The 25,897-nt window shown below is 48.7% G+C and overlaps 1 protein-coding gene across 1 annotated transcript; it reads left to right on the top strand.

Moving 5' to 3' along the window:
* Positions 1-9,143: 9,143 nt before the first annotated feature.
* On the top strand, positions 9,144-24,114 carry LOC144740755 (uncharacterized). The gene is made up of 3 exons (XM_078623501.1): positions 9,144-9,428; positions 10,071-10,098; positions 22,241-24,114. The coding sequence occupies exons 1-3, from the start codon at positions 9,420-9,422 to the stop codon at positions 24,112-24,114; spliced, it is 1,911 nt and encodes a 636-aa protein (XP_078479627.1). The 5' UTR covers positions 9,144-9,419.
* Positions 24,115-25,897: the final 1,783 nt, after the last annotated feature.

Here is a 25,897-nt window from a genome sequence, read left to right as displayed (position 1 = left end):
GTGTTACAAAGAAGATTTCCAAAATCTTAAACAAACACAAGATCCAGGTCCGATTCAATACGGTACACAAAATCCATGATCTGATCCAATTTGTGAACGATGTGATCTCTGATATGCAATACCCCGGCGTCTACAAACTAAGTTGTGTCTGAGGCAGCAGTTACATTGGGGAAACGAAACGACATGTCTCGGACCGTGTTCGCGAACACAAGGCAGAATTGAAACATGGCAGAACCAATACCTCTGCAGTGGCTGATCATTGTTATAACGTAGTGGGCTCGCACAATATTGTTTTTTCCAAGACCAAGGTACTCTGCAAACCTTCGGGCTACCATCAAAGATTTGTCCATGAAACCATCCAGATATATAAACACAGAGACAATTTCAACCAAGAAGATGGGTATGAGCTGAGCAATCATTGCAAGGATGTTATTAACCAAGCAAAGTCGTAACTTGCTGTGGTGCTTCCATTCTTTCCTGCCGTTTGGCTGTTATCTCCGACCGCATTGCCCTGTTAGCTGCCTCTATATTAACGGGTTGTAGTCTCACTAACATGGCCACCTCTGCTCCCTTAGCCTCGATGTATCGATGGTTCTGGCTGTGTGATGGGCTGTGAGTCTCACTGGCGTGACCACCGTTGAAGTGGTTCTCTTGCGTGGACGCGCTTGCCCCACAGCGCAGTTGGAAGCGCCACAGCTTGTGTTACACATAGACATGACAATAACTTGCTAATCCCCTAATCTCCCTGCCTAATCTCTCCCATCAACATAGTGCTAATCTCCCATTAACACTGCTGTTGTGCGCATATGTGACGATACTATTATGCGGCGACGGTAGCTTATTTCATGCGAATCTCTCTCCCTAATCTCACTCTCCCTAATCTCCCCCATTAACACAACTGACGTACTGTGTCCGGGGATGGAATTCCTTTCCAACTCAGACCCCGCTTGCTTGCCCATCGCCACATAAATAACCTTGTTGTAACAGCTCTCTCGCTGGTTCAGCAGTTCCACTGCTGGATTATTTTTTCCGCCTGAGGATGACCGCTTGTGTTGCGATCGAAACGTCGTGATATATTATTATTATTTTTTTCTACCTACGTGACTTTACCGAAAGAACCAAAGAGTATGGATTCCTGCAGTCACGAAAGCTTCAAATCATTATTGTGCTTTAATGATTACATTTTATATTAGTGTGTTATCTCAATGTTACACAGTAAATATAATCTTCAAGGACAACTCTTACAGTCCCATAATTACCACCATCTTTATAATCACCATCATCACCAAATATATCATTATCATCCCAACCACATGTATAATCAATCACAATCTGTATCATCACCACCAAAGACAAAGACTCCCCATATAGCCAGAATAGACTGTTGGGGCAAGTGCTGTTAGCGAGCACCTATGAAGGCCAGCATGGCACACGAGGGGTGGGTGGTTAACACCACGCCTGGCCGCCTTTGTCTCCCCAGTAGTGTTTACACCACACCAGGTACTTATTTAAGGCTGAGTCGACCTAGGAGAGGCCCATGACCATTTCAGATAGTCGTTTCCTGCTTTGGGCCAGGCACGAGAATTTACCTCGGTTCGCCGGGTTCGTAGTGCAGTGTGCTAAACGCTACGCTACCGCTACCCACCACCTGTATCACCATCATCTTCCAGAGTTAATATATTTCATGTCAATAGCTGGAAATGCTTGTATTTGTAATTTTAAAAAATTCATGAGTAGTTGTCACTCACACTCACCCACACTGAAACGCTTAGAAAGGATTGAAAGATGAAATATCTTCAGAACTCTACATCCTGAAACTAAACTAATTATTTGTATTTTACCAGGTAAGGCCCACTGAGCTATATCGCACGCTCGGGAGTCCTGATTCCACTTCTGGGAGTGTCAATTACAACGCCATGGAATTGTATATGTTGACACATGTCCAAGCATATGTGTTTGTGTGCACGGATGTGTGTATGCGTGCCTTCATATGTGCGTGCATATGTATGCACGTGTCTGCACGTGTGTGTGTGGAAAATAACTTTAGCCATGACATTTGGGATCTATTAGGTTTAGGGTTAAGAGCTTTGCACACATAAACAGGTGGGTGTGTGAACTCACCAGTGTGGAGCTCACCTAACCGGTGAGCTGGTGTGTAGGCTGTCTAATCTGTAAGTTCACTACTGTGTTTGTGCGCCCACGAGTGTGTAAGCTCACTGATGTGTAAACCTGCTGGTGTGTGCTCTTTGGTGTGTGGCCTCACCAATGTCCAGCACATTTTTGTGGAAGTTCACTAGTATGCAAGCACACGAGTGTGCCGGTGAGTCTGTGTGAGTGCGGTGAGTGCGGTGTGTGCGAGTGTGTGAGTGTGCAGTGAGTGCCAGTGTGTGAGTGTGTTGGCGAGTATGTGGCTTGACGTGTCTCCGTATCAGTATTTAATCAGCCACCCCCTTACTTGCCCACGAAAAGATCCGTCCTGCCCACCAGAGAGCTACATACGATTCAAATGTCGACGTACACATGACATCACATTGCGATGCGCATGTGTGACATACATGTCCCACGTGTTGCACACACTACGCACGTCACATGCACAAAGGGCATGCCTTACACGTGATGAACACGCGATGCAGGTGCTTGCCTCGTATGTCACGTACACGTGAGGCACGTGGCCCGTGCGCGTGACGCGTGCTCCGCGCTGCCGTGTGCCTTGGCCAGAGCCGTCAATAGCGGGGTGCTATATGGGGGATCTTCGTCTTTATAGTGGGAAACCCGTAGGTGTGTGGTGGGAAACCTGTACTTCTGTCGTACTTTGTGACCTGGCGAGGCCAATTTCCATCCTCACGGTAGACCAAGGTGTCCTGGTCTTCGTACTGCTGCTTGTTTTTGGCCGCCATGCAGAGGCGTAGCTAGGGGGGGCAGGAGGGTACATATGTCCCCGGGCGCCAAGGTAAAGGGGCGCCAAAATGAGGCTTACAACGTTACATTATAACTTATTGCGGCAGGCGCGGCAGCCTGAAACTACTGCACAAATCTACACCTCAACCTAAAAGTTTATATATCCCGCCACACACAGCCTACATGTCATGTAATTACATTTTGGTACGTGCGCCTATTAAGAACTTACTTGGAAGAACGTCCCAAACAACAGACAGGCGCAGTCTTTCAGCCTTAGTCACTGGCCTGTTTTTTGGTGGCAGAAACTACGACGGTCTGAAACGCGCTGGAGTGCACGATCAAAAGCTGTTAAAGCTATCTATGAAGGACTAGATGAACTAGTAGGGCAGCTAGACAAATTATCGGAGGAAGTAACTGACGCCTGAAACCAGAAGTGATGCAGAACAGTTACAGGCATGCGTATTAAATTTTAACTTCATAGTTTTATTACATTTCTGGAATGTCATTCTTGGAAAAATTGATCGTGTTCAGAAGCATTTACAGGATCCTACTATGAATTTCAAGGAAGCAGCAACTGATCTTGAATCTTTGGAGCATGAATTTGTCAAGCTTCGTGATGATTTGAGCCAAGTTGCTGTAGAAAACGCCAAAACAAGATGCACAGCCTGGGGGATCGATGTGGACAGAAGAATTAGGCGACGTCGGAAGATGCCAGGAGAACTGGCAAGAGATGCAGGACTTTCAGCAAAAGAAGAAATTGTGCGCATTATGAAGAGCATATTTTATCGACTTCAACAGGAGATGTCAACACGGTTTTTACGACTAAAAGACCTGAACACAAAAAATTTGGATTTCTGTTGGACGTCAAAACTCTTCTATCCGACACAGATGTCGATGCAATTCGTCGAAATTGCACAGATTTTGGAAATTTCTATGACACCGACATCAATGGCCACGAACTTTCACAGAAATTGGAGATTGCAAAATGCTGCTCAGTAACCGGAATGAAGTTCTACCAGAAACTCCTTTGGATATTCTTGGTTTTATTGTGTTTTATGGAGACGACATATTTCCGAATTTGCGAATTTCACTGCAAATTTTATTAACAATAGCAGTTTAAATTGCAAGCTGTGAGCGGTCGTTCAGCAAATTGAAACTTATTTTGTCGTATTTGCGTGCTTCAATGGGACAAGATCGTCTCAGCGATCTTGCTCTTCTTAGCGTTGAAAGAGAAACATTGGAAAAAACAGATTTTGATTACGTGATTGACCAGTTTGCGACAGTGAAATCAAGAAAAATTTATATTTTGTAGACTATGTCAACCAGTCTACGACAGTGACTGAGTGAGCCATGTAATATAATTTCAATAAATTTGCTTCTTTAAATACAATGTTTCATTAAAATTTTAATTGTTATTCCTTATTCGATATAATAGGAAAATGTGATTAAACGGGGGGGGGAGGGGGCGCGCCAATTTTATAGTTCGTCCCCGGGCGCAATATATCCTAGCTACGCCTCTGCCGCCATGACACCCAACATGGACAACCCCATCACCTGCGTTCAATCAAGTGTTACACAGTACATACACACGCGCAATAAAGCAACCACAAAGCTCATACACTTTTAAATATAATATAAAACCACTGTGGGCCTAGTACTGTAGTCACCAATCCGTGTGCATTATTTATTTGTTGGTCATTCCGATGGGAGGACAAACAGAAGCTGCATCCATAACTTCCCAATCTCCACAGTCCCAGGCCAAGGTCCATTCATGGAATTAATACAAATATATACTTATTAGAGGGTGTTTTTGTTTGTTTGGGTTAGATCGCGTAAATATTAGTAAGGTTTGTCACGTAAACAAAACATGCCAATTAGTTACTAGTTCAGCACACCGGTGTGTTGGAGAGTAAACCCGCAACATTTACAATTCAAGTACCGTGACGTTTCGCCTGTAACTACAACAACAACCTGACTCGTCAGGCGACAGACAGAGTTGTGGTGAAATCCTCCCCCTGTCTCGGTCTTAAATAGACGGGGGATAAATGTGATGTCGTCACTTGTAAGCATATCGGATACGAAGACTAGAGGGGGCGGGGGGGTGTTTATGTTTCCATGTAAATTACAACGGATATCTGTTATTGGTTAGGTTATTCACAGTTAATCAACAGACAATGGCACACGAGCAGTCCATGCGGTCCGCACCACGCCCAGCCGCCTTCGTCTCGCCAGTGTTGACGTTTACACAACTCGACCTTGAGGGAGGCTCGGAACAGGTTCACATATTCGCCGCTACTGCTTTTGGCCGTGAGCGTTAATGAACTTGGCTGGCTGAGCAAAACGTAGCTACGGTAGCAAGTTGCCACGGGGTTCTACAGCAAAGTTGCCGAGCCCCCCCCCCCCCCCTCTACACCGCTCCCACCCCCGGCCCTCACGGACCCTCCACCTCACCGCGTGCAACTTGCACACACACACAAGGTCTACTACTGGCCCGTACGTATTTACAGCATGTTAAAAACTTCTTTCACGCCGTACATAGTGGACACTGTGTGTGTGTGCTGCGAGCTGAGTGGGGGAGGTACCTGGCAACAGTTGAACCGAGCCCACTCGGCCTCTTCATCCGTAGCGACCAGAGTACAGTCGTAACTATATTCTTGGTTCTTTCAGGTAAAGTGACGTAGATAGAAAATAATAATGAAATAAAAAATAAAATAAAAGCAAAAAACCCACGACGTATCGATCGCAACACGTGATGAAGACCGCTTGTGTTGCGATAGAAACGTCGTGAGGTTTTTGCTTTAATTTAAAATGTTATTTTCTATCTACGTGACTTTACCGAAAGAACAAAAAATATGAATTCCTGCAAGTCACGAAAGTTTAAAGTCAAAATTGACAGTCGCAACTACTCAGGCCTGGAGGATGCAGTGGACCACGTGGGCTTCAGGTTTGTTACCTTAGCAACAAGTGACGTCACTTCCTAGCAACGGTCGACCATTACGGACTCTTCTTCGTGGGAGGTGGACGCGCTCTCCGTGTGCTTGAAGATCGCATTCGGGAGCACTCTTCGCCCACGTCGTCAATAAACATCGTTAACGCGGTTAAATTACTTGGTAAACCTGACAAACATCAGTGAGGTTGAACACTTCATTAACATAGCCAAATCTATTGACAAACGTGACCATCCGTGACTTCTCTTTCGGCCTTCAAGGCGATATCGTCCGTGAGTACATCTACACGCGCGCTGTATCAGGATACAATTAATCTGAGAGAATATCTGTATAAAATAAAAGGGAAATTTATAATATATTGCACTTAAGTGCAATATATATCACGTCTGTGACGTCACCTCTGTGACGTCACAGCTCACTTGCCGTGCAATCTATTGACGTCTGTGACGTCACATTTGTGACGTCACCGCTCACTTGCCGTGCAATATTTCACATCTGTGACGTCTATGACGTGACCCGCATCCAGCAGCGTTACGCAGTGTGCCTGCTGACTTCACGCACCTTCCCCCACCCTCGCGTAGGCGTTGTATTAATCCAAGACAAGAATCCAAGTCCCGAGCGAAGCCGGGTAATAAAGCTAGTTTCTGATAAATTATGTTAATCCTCAGGGAAGCCAATCAGCATCAATGGGAGGGCTAACAGCCAAGGAATTTCACCAGTGTGCTTTTTCGATTCACAAATCGTCTTTTTTGATCTACAAATCGTGACATAAATCACTGCTGATTAAAAGAAAATGCCTCTGCTTGATCACTGCTTGGTCACGTAAACACAAGTATTAAGAATCATAGTTCGATCACTGCTCGATCAATGCTCGATCACATAGATACATGTAATGTGGTGCCATGGTGGCGAGATGTTAACTACCTCGCCTGGTGTACAGGAGGTTGTGGGTTCGACCCCGACCCTGACACCTGGCTGAGATCAATTTCCATGTGATAAGCCACTTTAATGAGCTATCATTTGTGGCCAGGACACGTCTGATAAAGAGCTATGCCGTTCAGTGGGCCTTACCTGGTAAAATAAGAACAATTCATAGTTTTTTTTAAATTTATTATCTAATTTGTCAATGCTGGAACAATGCTCGATCACATAGAAACAAATATTCAACATTTTATTGCTCAATCACTGCTCGATCACATAGACGCATGTATTCAAAATGTCACACCGTGATCACTGCTCAATCAATGCTCGATCACATAGACACGTATTCAAAATGTCATACATAGGTTGATCACTGCTCGAACAAATAGACACATGCTCGATCACTGCTCAATCATTGCTCAATCATATAGACACGTGTATTTGAAATGTCATAGCTCGATCACTGCTCGATCAAATATACACATACTCAATCGCTGCTTAATCAATGCACGATCTAATAGACAGATGTATTCAAAATGGCATAGGTAAATCACTACTTGAACACATAGACAGATTCATAATATAGGTTTTTGGTCAGATCGCGTTATTTATAAATGTGTCGTAACCCTCCACCACCCGACACGGTCAAACAGTAAAAATATGTGTCACGTTTTCAAAGGACAAAATAATTCACTTTAGCCCACCGGTGTGCTGAAGAAAGGATCAACAGCATTTAAAATTTGAGTACGACGTTTCGCTGATAATTACAATCAGCTTCATCGGGCAAGAATGGTGAAGCTCTCCTGTTGCTTCCGTTCTTAAATAGAGCAGCCTCAGGGTGACGTCATCATTTAATTCAATTCAATCTGGTGCAGTGATTCGAGGCAAGGAGGGGGTGGGTATTGTAATTATATAGATTGGTAATCATTCAATTGGTATTCATTGGTATTTGTTTCCCTTATAAGGATTTGTAATTGTATTTATTTGATAATACGCTTCCCGGCGGCACTAAGCCTGTAGCTGTCAGAGTGATTGAAGTTATTTCTGTTTCTCTCAATTTCAATGGATTATCTAATTAGTCTTGGCCAGTAATAATTAGTTTTACACAACACTTCAACGTTATCAAAATCAATTGAGTGTCCTTGTTGACAAGCATGCTCTGCCACTGCCGACAGTTGTGTTTGAGATAATTTAATGTTTATTTGGTGTTGTTTTCGTCTTACACTGATGTTGCGTCCTGTCTGTCCAATATAGCATCTGCCACATAAACAATTAATACGATATACACCTTCTGTTGATAATTTGGGCAATTCGTCTTTAGTGCCAGATACCAGTTTTTGAATTTTGTGCACTGTACCAAATCTTGCTTTAATGTTTTGCTTTTGCAAAACCCGGGATAATTTGTCAGTTACTCCTGAGATGTATGGAATTTTGATTGTTTGAACAATCTTATCGCTTTCAACAGTGTTGCTTTGCATTCGTGATTTGGCCTTCAGTGATCTGTTAATTTGAGCATTATTGTAGCCATTCTGTCTTAGTGCTTCTTCAACATGTTTCATCTCTCTCACTAGACACTTGCCATCTGTGACCCGAGCTCACTCGGCTTCATTATCTGTGGCGTCTAGGTGCTGTGGGTACGCGGTCTCCCAAGCGGCTCCAACAAGTGGGGACTTCGGTTCTCCGTGGGGTTCGGGAGTTCTTGCCGTGCGGTTGAACATCGCATCCGGGACAACACTTCATCAACATCGCCACTTCATCAACATCGCCAAGAACTTTCGTTAACACAGTTAACTGACTTAGTAAACTTCGTTGACTAACATCAACGAGGTTGAACACGTCAGTAACATAGTTAACAAAGTTGTTGACAAACGCGGACATCCACGACATCTCTTGTACCATCAAGGCGATATCTTCCGTGAGTACATTCGCCCCTCGCATTCGTCCAGATGCGTGCTGTAACAGGATGAAATTTACCTGCGACAAAATAATGATACATTATGTTCATGCTTAGGGAAGCCAATCAGGTACAATGGGAGGGCTGACAGCCAAAAAAATACATCATTGGGCTTTTTTGATCCACAAATCGTCTTTTTTACGATACGTAAATTGTCTTACAGGTATCACTTTACCGATAAAAAAAATCACCTTTGCTTAATCACTGATTGATCACGTACACACATTTATTCAAAATGTCACATAGCTCTCTGAGTCCTCAAACAATTAGATAATATGTAATCAAAATGTCATAGCTCGACACAACTGATCCATACATGGTGGACATCATGTGTATGTGCCACAAATTGTGAGTTGTGGAGTCAGTTAGCAACATTTGACCCGAGCTCACTCGGCTTCATCATCTGTGGCGTCTAGGTGCTGTGGGTACGCGGTCTCCCCAGTGGCTCCAACAAGTGGTGACTTCGGTTCTCCGTGGGGTTCGGGAGTTCTTGCCGTGCGGTTGAGCATCGCATTCGGGACAACACTTCATCAACATCACCACTTCATCAACATCGCCAAGAACTATTGTTAACACAGTTAACTGACTTAGTAAACTTCGTTGACTAACATCAACGAGGTTGAACACATCAGTAACATAGTTAACAAAGTTGTTGACAAACGCGAACATCCACGACATCTCTTTGTACCGTCAAGACTATGTCTTCCGTGAGTACATTTATCCTTTTGGCATTCATCGACACACATCCACCACATATGTTACACACACCCCCGTGTCGACTTCACACAGACAAACACACACAGACGAATGTCACCCTAGATTCGTATGGACGGCTGGGAAAAGCGTTGTTAGTGCACTTCTATTAAGACTGAGGCAGCAAACGAGTGATCCTTTTGGTCCGCAAAATGCTGCCTTTCCCTCCGCAGTGTTGATGTTTATTCACTGCACTGGGTCATCAGTGAAAGCTTAGTCGACCTTTCCCTATTCCCTCACCCCCGAGTGGCCCCCTACAGCCCCCCCCCCTCTCTGCCTGGGCGGGATAGGGGTGAGGGTACGGGAGGGGATGTGGGATCCACGTGGGGGTGCAGAGGGCAAGTGGGGTGTGTCCCGTTGTGCTATTTTTCCGTAGACTTGCAATACTTTGCAGTAATTGGTCGAAGCGGTATCCACACGCGTGAAGTTAGATGTGGGGATTGACACACGTGGGGAGGGACCCTGGGAGTGAGAAATAAGATGACGGTTACCATGGTGATTGTTATGGTGGTGATTATGAAGATGGTAATGATGGTGGTGGTTGTAAGCTGTGATGTGATTAGAGTCTCACGTGCGCTGCTGTGATTTTGTTGCAGGGTGGAGAGAAGAGCAAGCCGAGGGGAAGTGAGTACTGTAATTCCACACACAGACATACACACAGACACATGCACCTGTATACAAAGACAGATCCCCGTATAGCCTTAACAGACTATTGAGGCAAGTGCTGTTAGCGAGTTAGCACCTATGATGGGGTGGGTGGTCAGCACAGTGAAGTACCGGTGAAGACGCTGGACACCCAGGTTGAGGCACACGTATATTTATTTTCAGCTTATCGGTACAGGACAACACTAGAGGGGGTAGCGGCCCCCTCACCCGGATAACTGGGGATACCCCCTAGCTAATCTCACCTATCCCCAAGTCCTCCTCTAACGAGCTAGGGGAGGCTAACTGGCCCGACACTGGTGAGTCGGGCTACGGTCTCCGGAGTCCCAGGGTCTAACCCTGGTTCACGGAACCACGCCTCTGGCTCGCTCCTCTGCAGCCCTGACAAGGGCGGCGTCGAGGGGAGTCCAGGGCTCTAGCTAGAGGATCTTCACTCTTCCTCCTTCGTTCCCAGACTGAGCCCCGAGCTCTCTTTGTCCTCCCCCTTTATACCCCCCAACAGGATCACAACCCCCCAGGCTGCCTGATGCGGACGTCGCTGCGGGCACCCCCCCCGTGTACTCCCGTAACTCCGCCCACTGTGTTTGTTACCCATTGGATCGTATGCACTTACAGCCCTCCCGTAACAGCCCTACATCACCCCCCCCATTACAGCTCGCAGCCGTCCCGGCTGCAACAATTCCAAATAAAGGAACAATTACCCCTCGACCCCGTGTGTGCCTCATTTTTTTCAACAAAATGCAAATAGAAGAACAACAACAAGAACAACAACCATACCCCCGAAGGGAATGTCCGACGCACCCCCCCCCCGCATAAATACGAAATCCGTAAGCACGTATGTACAACTAGCCAGGAACTCCCCCATCACACACAGCACACCCACGACACACAACGCACCCACAACACACACACCGCGCCCACACAACACAACACACTCAGTGTGCAAGGAGCACACCACCGACGCAGCATACAGTAACCATGACACGTGAAGGAAAATAAATTTTTTCTTTTTCTTCCTGCTGTATATTATAAGAGTCTGCGCATTTTAGCGCGCGTCCTTGCCGCAGGCCCGTCACACGGGGCAACCCCGGACGGCGGACCATCCGGTGGCGGCTGTCCCATGCGAGGTGAGGTCGCGATTGAAGTCGCGCGACTGTCGGCATCACCTGTGGGGGTTCCAGGGCGTGAGCCCGTCATTCCCGGTGCACCTGTGGGTGGGACAGCCGGCAACACATCAGGCGAGAGCAGCGACGGACCCTCCGAGTCGGTCGACCCCCCACATGCTTGGCCTCGCGTGCGTGGCGTGGGCCCCCGCACCGCAACAAACGGCTTCAGCCTAGAGGGGTGTACAAACCACCGGCGCCTCCCCCATTGGATTCGAACGCACTGAGGCCTCAAAACCTCAATAACCTCGACGGGGCCCCGCCACGGGCGTACGAGTTTAGAGGAGGTCGCGAGTGGTACCTGGGGACAGTGCAGCCATGCCCTGTCCCCCGGCTTCCACTGCAGCACGTGCGCGCGAGCCAGTCTGAGGCGCTCGTTCGCCTTCTGACGCCTGTCAGAATTTAGCCTCGCCGCATCCCGCGCCTCAGTCAGTTTGTCAAGGTTAAATTTAACGTGATCGTCCAATTTAGATTTGCCCAGCGGCACGGGGATCTGCAACTGTGCCCGAACAGGTGGGTCGGGTTCGCGGCCATACATAAGAAAGAAAGGTGAAAACCCCGTCGCAGCATGGGGAGCCAATCTGTATGCCGCTAGAACCCCTTGAATTTGTAAGTCCCAATCAGCCTGTGAGTCCGAAACTTGCTGCGACAACATAGACGTGATGGTGCGATGCAGACGCTCGACCATCCCGTCCGTTTGCGGGTGATAGGGGGAGGTTCGAATTTTTTTCGTTCCCAGGAGATCACAGACTTGTTTTAGGAGTTTCCCCGAAAAATTTCTACCCTGGTCGGTCAACAACCGCTCCGGGGCACCTTTGTCCATGACATAACCTTGGACAAAGGCGTCGACGATGGCTGCTGCCGACTGATTCGCCAGGGGCCAGGCCATAGGCCAGCGCGTAAAATATTCGACCCCAGTAAGCAAATATTTATTTCCCCTGGAGGTGGCGGGGAATGGCCCCAGAATATCCAGTGCGACCAGTTCATTTATTCTGGAGACCTGGATGGATTGTAAGGGCGGGTTCGACTCCCGTGCCGGTGGTTTGCGCTGCGCACACTGAGGGCATGCCGCCAACAGATCAGCGACATCCCTTGTCATACCCGGCCAAAAAAAATTCAGCTGAAGCAAGGCGAGTGTTTTCTGGGTACCTAGGTGGAGGAGGCGCTCATGAGCAGCCCACACCACCTTACCTCGTAGGCCAGAAGGGACCACCAGCCGGTGACGCTGGGATTTCCCGTCCCAATGCATAAGCAAGCCCGCATGGGTTTCCCATGCGTCGGCATGACCCGTCACACGCCCCCTCTCCCCGGCGCGACGACGCAACGCGAGGAGGGAGGCATCCTCCAACTGGAGGCGCCCCCATTCATCAACGGGCAATCCAAGCAGGGAATCTCTCCCCTGTTCGGCGATATCAATGGGGACTACCGTTTCATCGTCGGCGGCCGCCGCCAGGACCGGAACCATCACGTCCCCCACTGGCTTGCAACGCCCCGACCCCAGGAGACATGCGCATTCGGAGGCGGTTGGCATCCGTGACAGAGCGTCAGCGTTGGTGTGGCGAACGCCCTTACGATAAGTGGTTTCAAAACTGAAATCCTGGAGGACCTCCAGCCATCGGGACAATTGTCCCGATGGCTGTTGAACCTTCAGGGCGTACTGCAGTGCCGCATGATCTGTGCGGACGGTGAAATGCCGACCGTACAGATATGGGCGATACTGTTGGATGAAATAGACAATTGCCAACAGTTCCCTACGGGTGACACAATATCTTTGCTCCGTTGGAGACAACACCCGACTGCCGTACGCGACCACCCGTTCCACGCCGTCAACCACCTGGGAAAGCACGCCTCCAATACCCGTGTTGCTCGCGTCGGTGTCGAGCAAAAACGGCCTCGAAAAATCTGGGTAAATCAAGGGAGGAGCCTTCACCAGCGCGTCCCGAAGGGAGCAGAAAGCAGCTTCCTCATCCTGACCCCAGTGGAACCGAACCCCTTTAGAAGTTAACGCGTGTAGGGGTTTGGCAATTGTTGCAAAATTAGCGACGAAGCGTCGGTAATATGATGCGAAGCCAATAAAACTCCTGACCTCTCCCACCGAGGTGGGAGTCGGCCAGGAGCTGACACACTGCGTTTTGGCGGGATCGGTAGCAATACCCGAGCGCCCTACGATGTGCCCTAAATAACGCACCGACTCGCGTAACAAATGGCATTTTTGGGGCTTAAATTTCAAATTAGCAGCCCGCATCTTTAGGAAAACCGCCCGCAACCTCTGGAGATGTTCATCAAAAGTTTTACCAAAGACAATAACGTCATCCAAATAAATCAGGCACGATTCCCATTGCAATCCAGCCAAAACCAATTCCATCAATCGCTGGAAAGTTGCCGGCGCTGAGTGTAAGCCCATCGGCAACCGGTTGAATTGGAACAGGCCGTGCGGTGTACGGAAAGCAGTTTTAGGTTTAGAATCATCGTCCAGAGGAAGCTGCCAGAATCCCGAAAGTAAATCTAGTGTGGAGAAGAATCGCGCTCCCGCCAAAGCGTCCAGCGATTCGTCCATCCGTGGGAGCGGGTATGCGTCGGCAACCGAAATTTTATTAAGGCGCCGAAAATCCACGCAAAACCGCAACGAGCCGTCCTGCTTTTTAACCAGGACGATCGGCGCTCCCCACGGGCTGGTGGAGGGAGAAATGATGTCGGCGGCTAACATGTCATCAACAGCCGATTTGACATGGTCCTTTTCGGCGGGACTTAACCGAAACGGATTTTGGCGAATTGGCGCGCTGTCACCCGTGTCAATATGGTGACGCAGCAGGTGAGTGCAACCCAAATCATATTTCTCACGACTGAAAACGTCGGAAAATTCCCTCAGTAGCGTTCTAAGCTGTTGGCGCTCTGAATTTGTCAGGTCCGTCGATCCCGCACAAAGCGCGTCGATCCACCCTTCATCGCTGTCCGAATGTGGGAGCATCCGGGAAGCAGTGCCAACGTGGTTCGCGACAGGTTCCTCGCAGGGCACTGGCGTCGCGTGAGCGAGCACCGTCCCTTGAGGAACCACCACCGTCTGCGATCCCACATTTAGGACCGCGATGAAAGGGTCCCCGTCCCCTCTTACGACGGTCTGGGCCGGAATCAAATGAGGCCCATTAACCCCGGCCCTAGACGGTCCCAGCAAAACACCCTGATCCCCTATGCCCTTAGCGAAGGGCTTACGAAGTTTGAGAGGCACTAGCATTTGAGCTCCCGGCGGCACACGAACAGTTTCAACGACGAACGCCGGTACCGTCGCGAACGCCGACCGAGCCGCCGCAGGGGATGGCAGGAACGCCATGCGCCGCCCCGATGGAAGCTCAATGCATCCTTGGTCGATCAAAATACGAATGGGCATTTTACCTAAGAAATCCGTCCCCAGCAGGCACGGAACCGCCAGCGAGGAGGAAACGAAAATCGGCCCCGACAATTTGATGTCCCCAATAGAAATTTGCGCTCGAATCTGTCCCATGATGCCGAGAGAGCCCCCGTTAGCGGCATAGAATGGGACGTTAACCGGCAGTAAAGGCCGGCTTTGTACGGGCAGAATATTGTAAATTAATTCCGAAATGATTGTCGCCGATGCCCCCGTATCGACCAAGATGCGTACTTCTACCCCGTCAATGTGTCCGACTACGGCCGACGACCCTGACGACGCGGCTACCACGCGATGGGCCAACACGGACCACTGTTTGGGCTCGATTTGAGTCCCCGCAGTGATCCGCGTTGGCCCCACGCAACGCGACATCGGCCCCCCGTTTGTTGTGGTGCGAGAGCGTGCAACGGGTAGGTGCTTTGGCCAAACATGTGTGGTGCCGCGACTCGCCGGGTCATGTTGCTGGAGCTTGGGAGGAGGAGGCCCGGCGTCCCGTCGAGCCGTCGTCCCGCGCTGTCGAGGAGAGCGGCACCCCGAGGCGACGTGGCCCCGGACGCCGCAGTTGAAACACCGCGGGAGCCCCGGTGGAGACGACGGGCGGTTGAAACGGCTTGACCCGTCCCGGGCCGACCGTACTTCTTGCGCCTGTTGCCGTCGATGGTCGACGGCGAAGAGCTCCTCCGTCGGAAGGGTGGCTGCAGCCACCGCACGCCCTGCCGATGCCCTGCTGGCTTTCCGCCGCAGGGACAGAAGGTTGGCGTGAAGGAGGCGCGCCGCCTGAAGAGAGGTCATCTCGGCGTCCTCCTGTGCGACGACAGCGATGTCCAGGTCGTCTGCCAGGAGGAGTATTTTCTCCGTGACCATCGCGTCCACGCCATCGTCGTCCATACGGGGAAAAGCCGTCTTAGCCAGCGCTAGGAGGCTCGTCCTGTATGCCAGGGGCGACTCCTTCTCACCCCGCTTGCGCTCGTAGAACCGCTCTCTGCATTCCGCTGAAGGTCCATAGACCCCGGCCAGCAGCTGTAGTGCCTTCGGCAGAGTAGACCGCTTCTCTTTCGGCGCCGATGTGAGGGCGGCGAGCGCGTCTGCGTCGAGGAGCGCCGGCAGCGCGCAGAGGGCTTCATCGTCGGACCACCTTGCCATTTCTTGGTGGGCGATGAAGCGTCGCTGGAAGCCGCCCCAGTCGCCCTCTGCACCAACAAATTCTTTCAGCGGAGGCAGCCGTTGTTGTAGCGCAGCGTTCGCCTTGGACGTCTGTAGGCTGCTATCCCCGGGACTCGGCTGTGCGTCGGCGCGAATGGCAGATGGAATCGCCTGTCGCGGATGTGATGACGCTCCCTCCGCTGGAGATGACGCAGCTGTCCCAGCGAGAGCGGTGTCGGACCCAAGGTTGAGCCCGGCCACGCCCTCCGCAGCTGCCGTGACGATGGCGGGAAATTCAAAGTTTGAGTTTTCAGAAATGGCGGGAAGGCGCTCAGGTTGACGACTCCCCTCGCCCCGTGGTGGACCACCAGCCCCCAGCCGCGTGATGTTTTCCAGCGTGGCGGCAGCGGCGTACAGTAGCTCCGCCAGTCTCTCGTGAGCCAGCCGTAGCGCGTCTGGCTGCGGCCCCTCTTCATGCCGATGCCCCGGTAGGAAGGCGTCGGCCCCCGGCTGCGCCATGTCTTGGTGAGCCGCCTCGGGCTCAACGACTTCAGCAGTGTCCTCCTCCGGTACTCTGGCTCGAGCTGTCTGACGTGTTTCCATGTCCGTAGTACTTCTGACACCAGATGAAGTACCGGTGAAGACGCTGGACACCCAGGTTGAGGCACACGTATATTTATTTTCAGCTTATCGGTACAGGACAACACTAGAGGGGGTAGCGGCCCCCTCACCCGGATAACTGGGGATACCCCCTAGCTAATCTCACCTATCCCCAAGTCCTCCTCTAACGAGCTAGGGGAGGCTAACTGGCCCGACACTGGTGAGTCGGGCTACGGTCTCCGGAGTCCCAGGGTCTAACCCTGGTTCACGGAACCACGCCTCTGGCTCGCTCCTCTGCAGCCCTGACAAGGGCGGCGTCGAGGGGAGTCCAGGGCTCTAGCTAGAGGATCTTCACTCTTCCTCCTTCGTTCCCAGACTGAGCCCCGAGCTCTCTTTGTCCTCCCCCTTTATACCCCCCAACAGGATCACAACCCCCCAGGCTGCCTGATGCGGACGTCGCTGCGGGCACCCCCCCCGTGTACTCCCGTAACTCCGCCCACTGTGTTTGTTACCCATTGGATCGTATGCACTTACAGCCCTCCCGTAACAGCCCTACAATAGCACCCGGATGCCTTTGTCTCCCCAGTGTTGATGTTTATACGTTGCACAAGGTACTATTTTAAGTCTGAGGAGATGTAGGGGAGGCACACGACTGGTTTGATTTATTAGTCACTGATGGTTGTGAATGGGAATCGAACTCAGGTCGATCCCCACAGACACTACTGCTCCCAACCACTCATACAGACACTGCACATAGACACAAACAAAGACAGAAATCTTGTGTATAGCCTTGAAACAATGTAGGAGCAAGTGTTGTTAGTGAGCACCTATGACGGCCGGCACCGCACACGAGGGGTGGGTTGCCAGCACCACACTTGGCCGTCTTTGTCTCCCAAGTGGCGATGTTTACACACCGCATCGGATATCTATTTGAGGCTGAGGGGACCTAGGGGAGGCCCCTAACCGGCTCAGATAACAACAACAGCCCTCATTCGCCACTAAGTGCTAGAGACGTCACCATGGCGCTTGTGCCAGGCCTGGTGCACTCCGAGGCCACTTGAAGTGTCGAAGGCTTGCCGACAGGAGATCAGGGGACAGACCCCAGTGCGATGGGTTGACTGACTAAGATGACTGGCAGACGCACCACCTTTGCATCCTATTGTGCCAACTTGCTGCCTTTTAGTCATCCAGTGCACCGCCTGTTGTTGTGAGCGTCGCTCTTCTGCCCTCCTTATTTGCTGGAGGGAAATTGTCAACAACTGCCCATGAGCATCCTTCACGAGCTTCCTCCATAGAGGCCGATCTTGACACCAGTGGTACCATACTTGACACCAGTGGTACCAGTCTTTGGCAAGTCCACTCAGCTCCGTATCCTCCTGTACTGACTGCATCAGTCCATCTCTTCTCCAGGCCGTGCCACGCCCATTTAGCCCCCTCTATCTGGAAAAACAGCAGCTGCTTGGGCATGTGGTGGCTGAGCATGCGGGCTAAATGACCCAGGCAATGCAGCCCTGCCCACCAGTGGAGCTCACTGATGGGAATGTGTCCATATATTTCAAAGATTTGTGAGCTTTTCACACATTCCAGCCTAGTTAAACCCAGGGTGGATCGTAGGCAGGCCAGTCTGAAAGTTTAAAGCTGGTTCAGAGTTTTCATTTATTTCATCATTGGCCAAGAAGACCCAGTGCTTTGTGTCGAGTAACAGGCCAGGTAGATACCCCACAGTGTTACGAAGCTGATGAAAATATGCCACTTGACCGATTTGGAGTGAGACCTCTGCTGCCAAACCGGAATTTTTGCATAAGCACACTACCCAGGTACGTAAACTTCTCCTGTCTCTCTACAACTACCCCATCACTCATGAGTAGTTGAGGGGGCGGAGTATTAAATTATACAAAATACTCAGGCGGGTGCTTAGTTTTGGTGGGACTGATGGTAAGGCCCCACCTCTTTGTCGCACGCTCCAGGCTTAGCAGCAGAACCTCCAACTACTTTTCAGTGTGACCATTAACTACCAAATTATCAGTGTACGTAACATGATTGACCAGTAGGGAGCCATCCCTTGACCTCACCCAGGCATCAATCAGCCTCCCATTGTATCTGTACCAAATTGAAAAAAATCCACCGGTACAGTCATAAAAAGCTTCTAGAACTATGTGGTCGAAGATGATGCTAAATAATGTGTCAGCCAGAGTAGATCCCTGTCGCACCCCAATGTAAACAGGGAATTGCTCTGACTCCCGGGCACGCAACTTTATCCAGACCTGCCCACCATGATGAAGGTCCTTAATGATTGTGAGCAGAGGGTCCGGGACTCCGAAAGCACGAATAACAATCCAGAGCCCTGGCCTATGGACTGTATCATAGGCCTTGACCAGGTCAATAAAGCAGAGATGTAGGTCTCTTTGAAATTTATTACACATCTGCTGTAGCACACGGAGAGAGAATATGGCATCCGTGCAGGATGCCCTCGGCCTGAAACCACATTAGGGGTCCGCAAGCCTCTCCTCAGCGTGCCTAGCAAGGGAATGTTGAATAATCCTTGCCAGGACCTTCCTAAATACACCGGGGTGGGAGATGCCCGATAATTGTTGCAATGTGTGCGGTCCCCGTTCTTAAAGAGTGGGACCACCAGTGAATCCTTCCAATCCTGTGGAACCCATCTTGTGGTCCAGACAGTTGTGATGAAGACACGTATGGACTTCTGCACACAGACACCACCCTCCCGCAGCAGTTTGATTAGGAAATTACCTTTTCCCGGCGCTTTTCCTGGTCTCGGACAGATGGCACCTCAGCCAGCCACTCACGAAGGGAGGCTACTTATACCAATATTTGAGGCAACGCACCCCAGCAGGGTCGTCCCCACCTTGCCCTATAATGTTTTTCTCGTCTGCAGGTTTGCAAAGCAATTCTATAAGGTCTTGGGGCTCAGATAACACACACAGACACACTGATACTGATATATAGGTATGCTAATGCCTCGACATTCGCGAGGGTTAGATTCTTGAAAATTTGCATGAAAGTAGATTTCGTGAATGCAGATACTATGTTTATATGGGGAAAAAAGGAGGTTTCGGGTCCCGTGTCCGACTGAACATATTGGAGAGTAAAAAATATTCAAAACATTAATTCTGTACTACACTTAAATATCAACTAAATTGTAATTAAATTGTAAAATTATACACGTAGATAACTAAAATGAAACAAGAAGAGAAAGTCAAAGTGTCCTCTCGGGGGTCGTCCACATTGGTGGAAGTGCTGCCACACTTTCCCTAATTGCCTTCGAATTTTTTCTTCATAAATCTGACTGATTACTCGTTTACCATGTAATGGCAGCCAACAGCAGATGCACAGTAACCACGAGCAAGTTTATAAAACAACTCATCTCTTTTTTCCACCTTTTACTCTTGCCATCACTTCCTTCACCCACTTGAGGCTGACTCCATTATCAAAATAAATAAAAAACACCACCATAAGGCAAAATCAGGGGAGAGAGGCATGGGGAAACAAACACGGGGAGTCAGACAAATATACATGGAGATGTAGTTCTGGCAGGTATTTATAATTGATTGAAATATTGTATTTATTTTGGTATGATTGCTTCGTTAACTACAATCACAGAAGCCAATGTTATTGTCCAGATTCTTAGATATATTACATGTGTAATGTAGGACTCTGGAGACAGTAACTGTAGAGGCACCTTCTTTATTTATATTACTCGTACTCACTAGACGATTCACTAAGCATATAATGTAACGCTGACCGTCAAGCTCGACGGCGCTAACTGACTGGATAGCTGGCTGACTATTCAGCAGTGGAGACATCGGGCGATGACAAGGATGGCAGCGATGACGGCGACGGCGAGGACGACTTCCACAGCGAGACGACCCTGATTCCCACGAACAGCCCCGAGCTCCCTCTCTCGCCCCCTTTTATGCTTCCAGCGGGGCCTGGCCCTGCCCTGGCCACGGCCCCTTTCTCGACCCTTCTAGCAGGTTCTGGGAGCTCACAGATGGATCCCTTCCATGACCCTTACCCCAGTTCTTATCCCTTCCATGACCCTTGCCCCAGTTCTTCCCCTTGGGTGGGAACACCCGCAATTGCTACTTCTGGCAGCCAGTCGGTACTGCAACACTACACATGTAACGCATGGAATTGTTACACTGTTCAACCACACACACAGACACATTTTAATCAAAACAAGTCCCTCATTTGTAAAAAAAAATCAGAGTACCAGTCATCAAATATGCAACTGACACTTGGTCCAAAGAATACGTGATACTGTAATAGAAATACATGAATGGCTAAATTCAGAATTTAGGTTAATAAGGCATAACCCAGTGCATAATATGACATTCATAAAATACAAACAGTGCAACAAAGGAAATCAGCTTTCAGTCTGTATCAGACGGTCTCTGACGCTAGTGTTGAGAAGGTGACATGGCAGGCGTTTAGAAACCTGCTGTGCCGGTGTCTTTCGAACAACACAACAGCCAGGTGCTTGGTGCAGCTGGTGACTTGCCAGGTGTGGTGGGGTATTGACGATGCGTAGAACGATGAAATTGTACTTCTTTCTCGAATGTCAGGTGTTGTCGGGCTTTGACGATGTGTAGCACGATAGTTTTTCTTCAGTATCCAATGTATAGAGGTGTCTTCACCATGATAATTATTCACAGGCTTGTTGGTTTACATTCACTTTTTTTAAGCTCATGTGATTCATGGCATGTGACCTTGCAGCTCAGTTTTGAGCAGTACCTTTCCTTCTCTAAGATTTATTCTGCAACACTCACTTTAAGTATTCTTAATTTCACTTGCCATGTGTATGGGCTCAATATAAATTGACAACTGCAAATCTTAAACTTTGCTTTAAAAATCTCCACTGTTTTACTACTTTACCGTCTCCACTGCAAAACCACTGCAAAACCACTATACCTCTGAGTGGTTACTCAGCATTTCAGCCATTCTCGTGCATGGAACGACTTCTGTTGAGAGCAACCTCACATGCACGGGAGCACATGCTATCCAGCTAACATAAACATCGGGTTGCCCCTGGCTCTCTGGCCCCTCTGGGCACTCTCTGGGCTCCGGGCACCCCGGCCCTCCTCTTCTCCTCTCCTCCCTTTATCTTCTCCTTCTCTAACGTAGCCCACTAATATACTAATTGTATGAATGGATCAGTGTATAAGAATTAATAGTGTATTTCTTATCCGATTCATGCTCTCTCTTGTGAAACAATGGACATCTTATAAATTTAGCCAAACCTCCACAGCTTGGTCATCAATCCATCTTACTTTTTCGGAGACAAGGGAAGTTTATTTATGTTTGGCCTGGAAGTGCTTTGGAGGAGGAGGTGTCTCCGGCCCATGAGTCAACCTCCAGACCTCCCTACAGTGGTATCATTGTTACATTGGTCTCAAGTAAAGTTAGATTCCTGTCAATGGTGCCAAGTTTCTTTACCAAAATAACATACAGGAAATGCGCATTTTTGCGTCCTCTGGTCTAACACCGTTTGAGACGAGGCTCAAAATAAAGCTGTCTCTGGTGTGGACCAATCAGTTTCAAGGACAATGCATATATTATCAGAGTATTTTTTTGTTTGCATTCTGACCACAAGCATTGTGGTTAATGCAGACATGATTCCTTGTAAAAGGTATTAGTTTGGTGTTTTAACATCTTAACACCTGTTTTGTTGCCAGAAAAAAGGGCAAAAACCTATTATAATACAGGAAATACTCAAACACCCATTAATTAATCAATTGTGGTGCTGCTCTCTTCTCCCCATGTGACTCCCCAGACCCTGGCTCGAAGGGGCAGCGCAAGAGGATGCTCTGTGCGATAAGACTAGAAGCTGAGCGCCAGATACGGGAGCTTGAGATGATCCTGCTGGATCGTTGTGCACAGCAGCAGGCCAAGTATCAGCAGGAGCTGCTGGAATTCCAGAACAGCACCGAGCTGAAGAGCTTCATCATCCACCACCAGCAGCAACAGGCAGAAGAGCAGGAGCAGGCGGAAGTCAACACTAATAATGAAGATGTGCAGCAGACATGCCAGAATAGCAAGAAGGTTGAGAACGAGATGGAGGAGATGGAGAAAGTGGGGGAGAGAAATGGTATGAAGAGAAAACGTGGGAGTAGGAAGAAACATAAGAACAAGAAGAAAGTTCTGGAGGAGACGGTGAAAGAAGAGGTGGCTGAGAGAGAGGGGAGTGAGGGAGAGCCCATGCAGGAAGTGGTGGAGGTTGGGACGATTGAGGTAGAGATGATTGAGGCAGTGGCTTTGGAGGATGTGATGAAGGAGGTAGAGTTGAATAAGGTAGAGGTGTTAGAAGGAGATGGCAAGTGGGAATTAGCGAATGAAGCAGAGGTAGTGGTGATTGAGGTAGAAGCAATGGCAAAGCAGGAAGTGGTGGAAGAGGTAGCGGCCAATGTCATAGAGGGGATTGAGAGAGATGCAAAACAGGTATTAGCAGAAGAGATAGAGCCAAATGAGGTAGATGGGAATGAGGGAATAGCCAATCAGGAAGTGGCAAAGAAAGTTGATAATGTTGTGGAGACAAAGAAAGAGGGAGAGGATGGTGTTCATAGGAAACGTAGGAATAGGAAGCTACGAAGGACTGAGATGAAAGTTCGGGAAGTAGAAGAGATGAAGGAAAACGAGATTGAGGGAGAGGGGAATGATGGAGAGGCCAAGAAGGAAGTGGTGAAAGAGGTAGTGGCCAATGTCGTAGAAGGGATTGAGAGGGATACAAAGCAGGAATTGGTGAAACAGGTAGAGGCAATTCAGGTCGACACGATTGAAGAAAAGGCCTTGCAGGTCTTGATCAATGAGGTAGATACGAATGAGGTAAAGGCCAAACAGGAAATGTCAAAAAAAGTTGAGAACGTGGTGGAGGAGATAAAACAGGAAGGGGCAAAGGAGGTTGAGTCATATGTAGTAGATGCCATCCAGGAAGTGGCAAAAGAGGTAGAGGATATTGAGGGAGAGTCCAAGCAGGAGGTGGTTACGGAGGTGGAGCCGAATGAGGTAGAGGTGATTGATGTAGAAGTGGAGGTAGCAGTGATTGAGCTCAAGGCGAATGAAGTAGAGGCAGTCGAGGTAGATGCCAACCAGGAAGTGGCAAAAGAGGTAGAGGAGATTGAGGGAGAGGCCAAGCGGGAGGTGGTTATGGAGGTAGATCCAAATGAGTTGGAGGCGAATGACGTAGAAGTGATTGAGGTAGAAGTGGAGGTAGGGGCTATTGAGGTGGAGGAGAGTGAGGCGATTTTGGTAGAGGCGAATGGTGTAGAGACAATAGAGCTAGAGGCAAAAGAAGTAGGAGCTATTGAGTTAGAGGCAAATGAGGTAGAGCTGAAGGAGGTCGACATGATTGAAGACAATACAAAGCAGGAAGTGGTGAATGAGGAAAGGAGATGCGAGCAACCTTGGAGGGCAGACAGTATTCAGGAAGAGAAGAAAGAGATTAAGCACATCCCATCTTCTAAGGGAGAGAGAAAGAACAGTTTCTGGCGTTGGGCAATTTGGAACTTCCTGGGCTGCACACGGAAGCTGGAGAACGATGAGGAAGAGGAGAATGAACGAGGAGGAGACAGAGGGAAGGAGTGCCAAGACCAGGAGCTGGGAAACAAGAAGAAAGAAAAATGGTGGAGACTCCGCAGAGGGAGAAACTAGCGTGTTCTCCCAGACATAAACATTGAGACGTGGTTGGATGGACATGTATATCTATATATGTATATATATTTTAAGTTGTAATAAAAACGTACTTTGTTTCTTGAACTTGACTTCTGGTACAAAAGATGTGTTACCGAAGCGATCAACAGAAGGTGTCTACAGGATTAACTGCACTTGTGGCAAATGATATGTTGGCCAAACAGGACGAATGATCAGCACGAGACTAAAAGAACATCAGAGAAATATTAAATACACGCGTGCCAACAAGAACACAAAACTAGCTACTACTGGCCAAGACTAATTAGATAATCTATCGAAATTGAAATAAATAAATAAATATTGTTACCGTTTGCATAGCTATCGACTTAGTGCTGCGTTGAAGCAAATCGTCAAATTATACATTGTTTAAATGCATGCCTATACAGGGTACCATACTTCAATAGGGATTACTGTTGGTACAACTATTTTAATACACAATGGACAGGAAGGATAAGATCAAAGGGCTCGCATAATGCGCATGCATAATTTACGTTGGCTCATTAATCCCTCACCCCCCCCCACTTTGCGCAAGAGTGCAGAAGTGTGGTCACCACATCTATGCCTCTTTGTAAGGAACGAAACACGTGGACTTCTACACAAATCTGGCTGTCGCCTGATGAAGCTAGTTGTAATTACTGGCGAAACGTCGTACTCAGATTGTAAATGTTGTGGCTTGGCTCTCCAACACACCGGTGTGCTGTACTAGTGACGAATTGGCATGTTCTGTTTAGGTGACAACCCTTACTAGTTGGCTGTGTCAAGTGGTGCCGGGTTTTAACGACATATTTATATATTTACGCAATCTAACCCAAGAAAAAACCCTCTTATGGAGCTATTCAGTTGCATGCAACCAAGTTACACTCCGCTCAGGTATGGGGCCGCCTCAAGAAATGCTTGTAATCGATGTATTGATGACAATGCACCATGGTCCCCAGTCTCATATTGAACCCGAAACTCACGCAGTCTGTGCACTCCCAGCAGAAAGCGACAGCGCAAAAGGGAGCACGTCACCAGCATTCATTGAGTAGCTCACTGGTTCGTTCATTTCGTCTTTCATCTGTTCATCAATTCATAGGTTAATTAAATGCTTTATTTGTCAATTAATTCATTAATTAGGCACTTAATCCATTTACTCATTCATTAATTCAGAAAATCATTTATCGCTTCTCTCAGTCTCCTTCCATGCATCAAGTCATACGTGAAGTGACAGCTCATATCCCATTTGTGTTCAGCTATACAGGTGATGTCACGGCAGCTCTACACACAAAAGGATGTAGTCCACGGTGGTGGAACGTTGATTTGGTGCACTGTACTATAAACCAGTCAGCCATCCATAGGGAGTGTGGGGCCTGGGGCAAATCTCACCGTGTGGGCTTCCTGAAGCCTTCAAACTAAACCAGAAGTCACGTAGATAGGTTCATACATAGCAGGGGTCACCAAAACTATTTCCAAAATCATGATCAAATACAAGATCTAGGTTCGATTTAACACATGTAAAATTCGTGATCTGATCCAATCTGTGAAGGATGTGATCCCTGATATGCAATACCCCGGCGTCTACAAACTAATCTGTGTCTGTGGCAGTAGTTACATTGGGGAAACTAAGCGACATGTCTCGAACCGTTTTCGTGAACATGAGGCAGATCTGAAACACGGAAGGACGAATACCTCGGTCATGGCTGATCATTCTTTTAATGCGGTGGGCTCACGAAATAGATTTCTCTAAGACGAAGGTACTTGCAAA

This window comes from Lampetra planeri, unplaced genomic scaffold, assembly GCF_965212315.1.
Source record: "Lampetra planeri unplaced genomic scaffold, kcLamPlan1.2.h2 scaffold_285, whole genome shotgun sequence".
Classification (NCBI taxonomy): Eukaryota; Metazoa; Chordata; class Hyperoartia; order Petromyzontiformes; family Petromyzontidae; genus Lampetra; species Lampetra planeri.
The sequence above is the reverse complement of the archived record's forward strand: the minus strand, read 5'-3'. Positions and strand labels throughout refer to the sequence as shown.

Bases quoted from the DNA above. Each gene is read 5' to 3' on its own strand.
- LOC144740755 (XM_078623501.1), top strand. The intron at 10,099-22,240 runs GTGAGTACTGTA...GTGACTCCCCAG, and splicing joins GAAGAGCAAGCCGAGGGGAA to ACCCTGGCTCGAAGGGGCAG.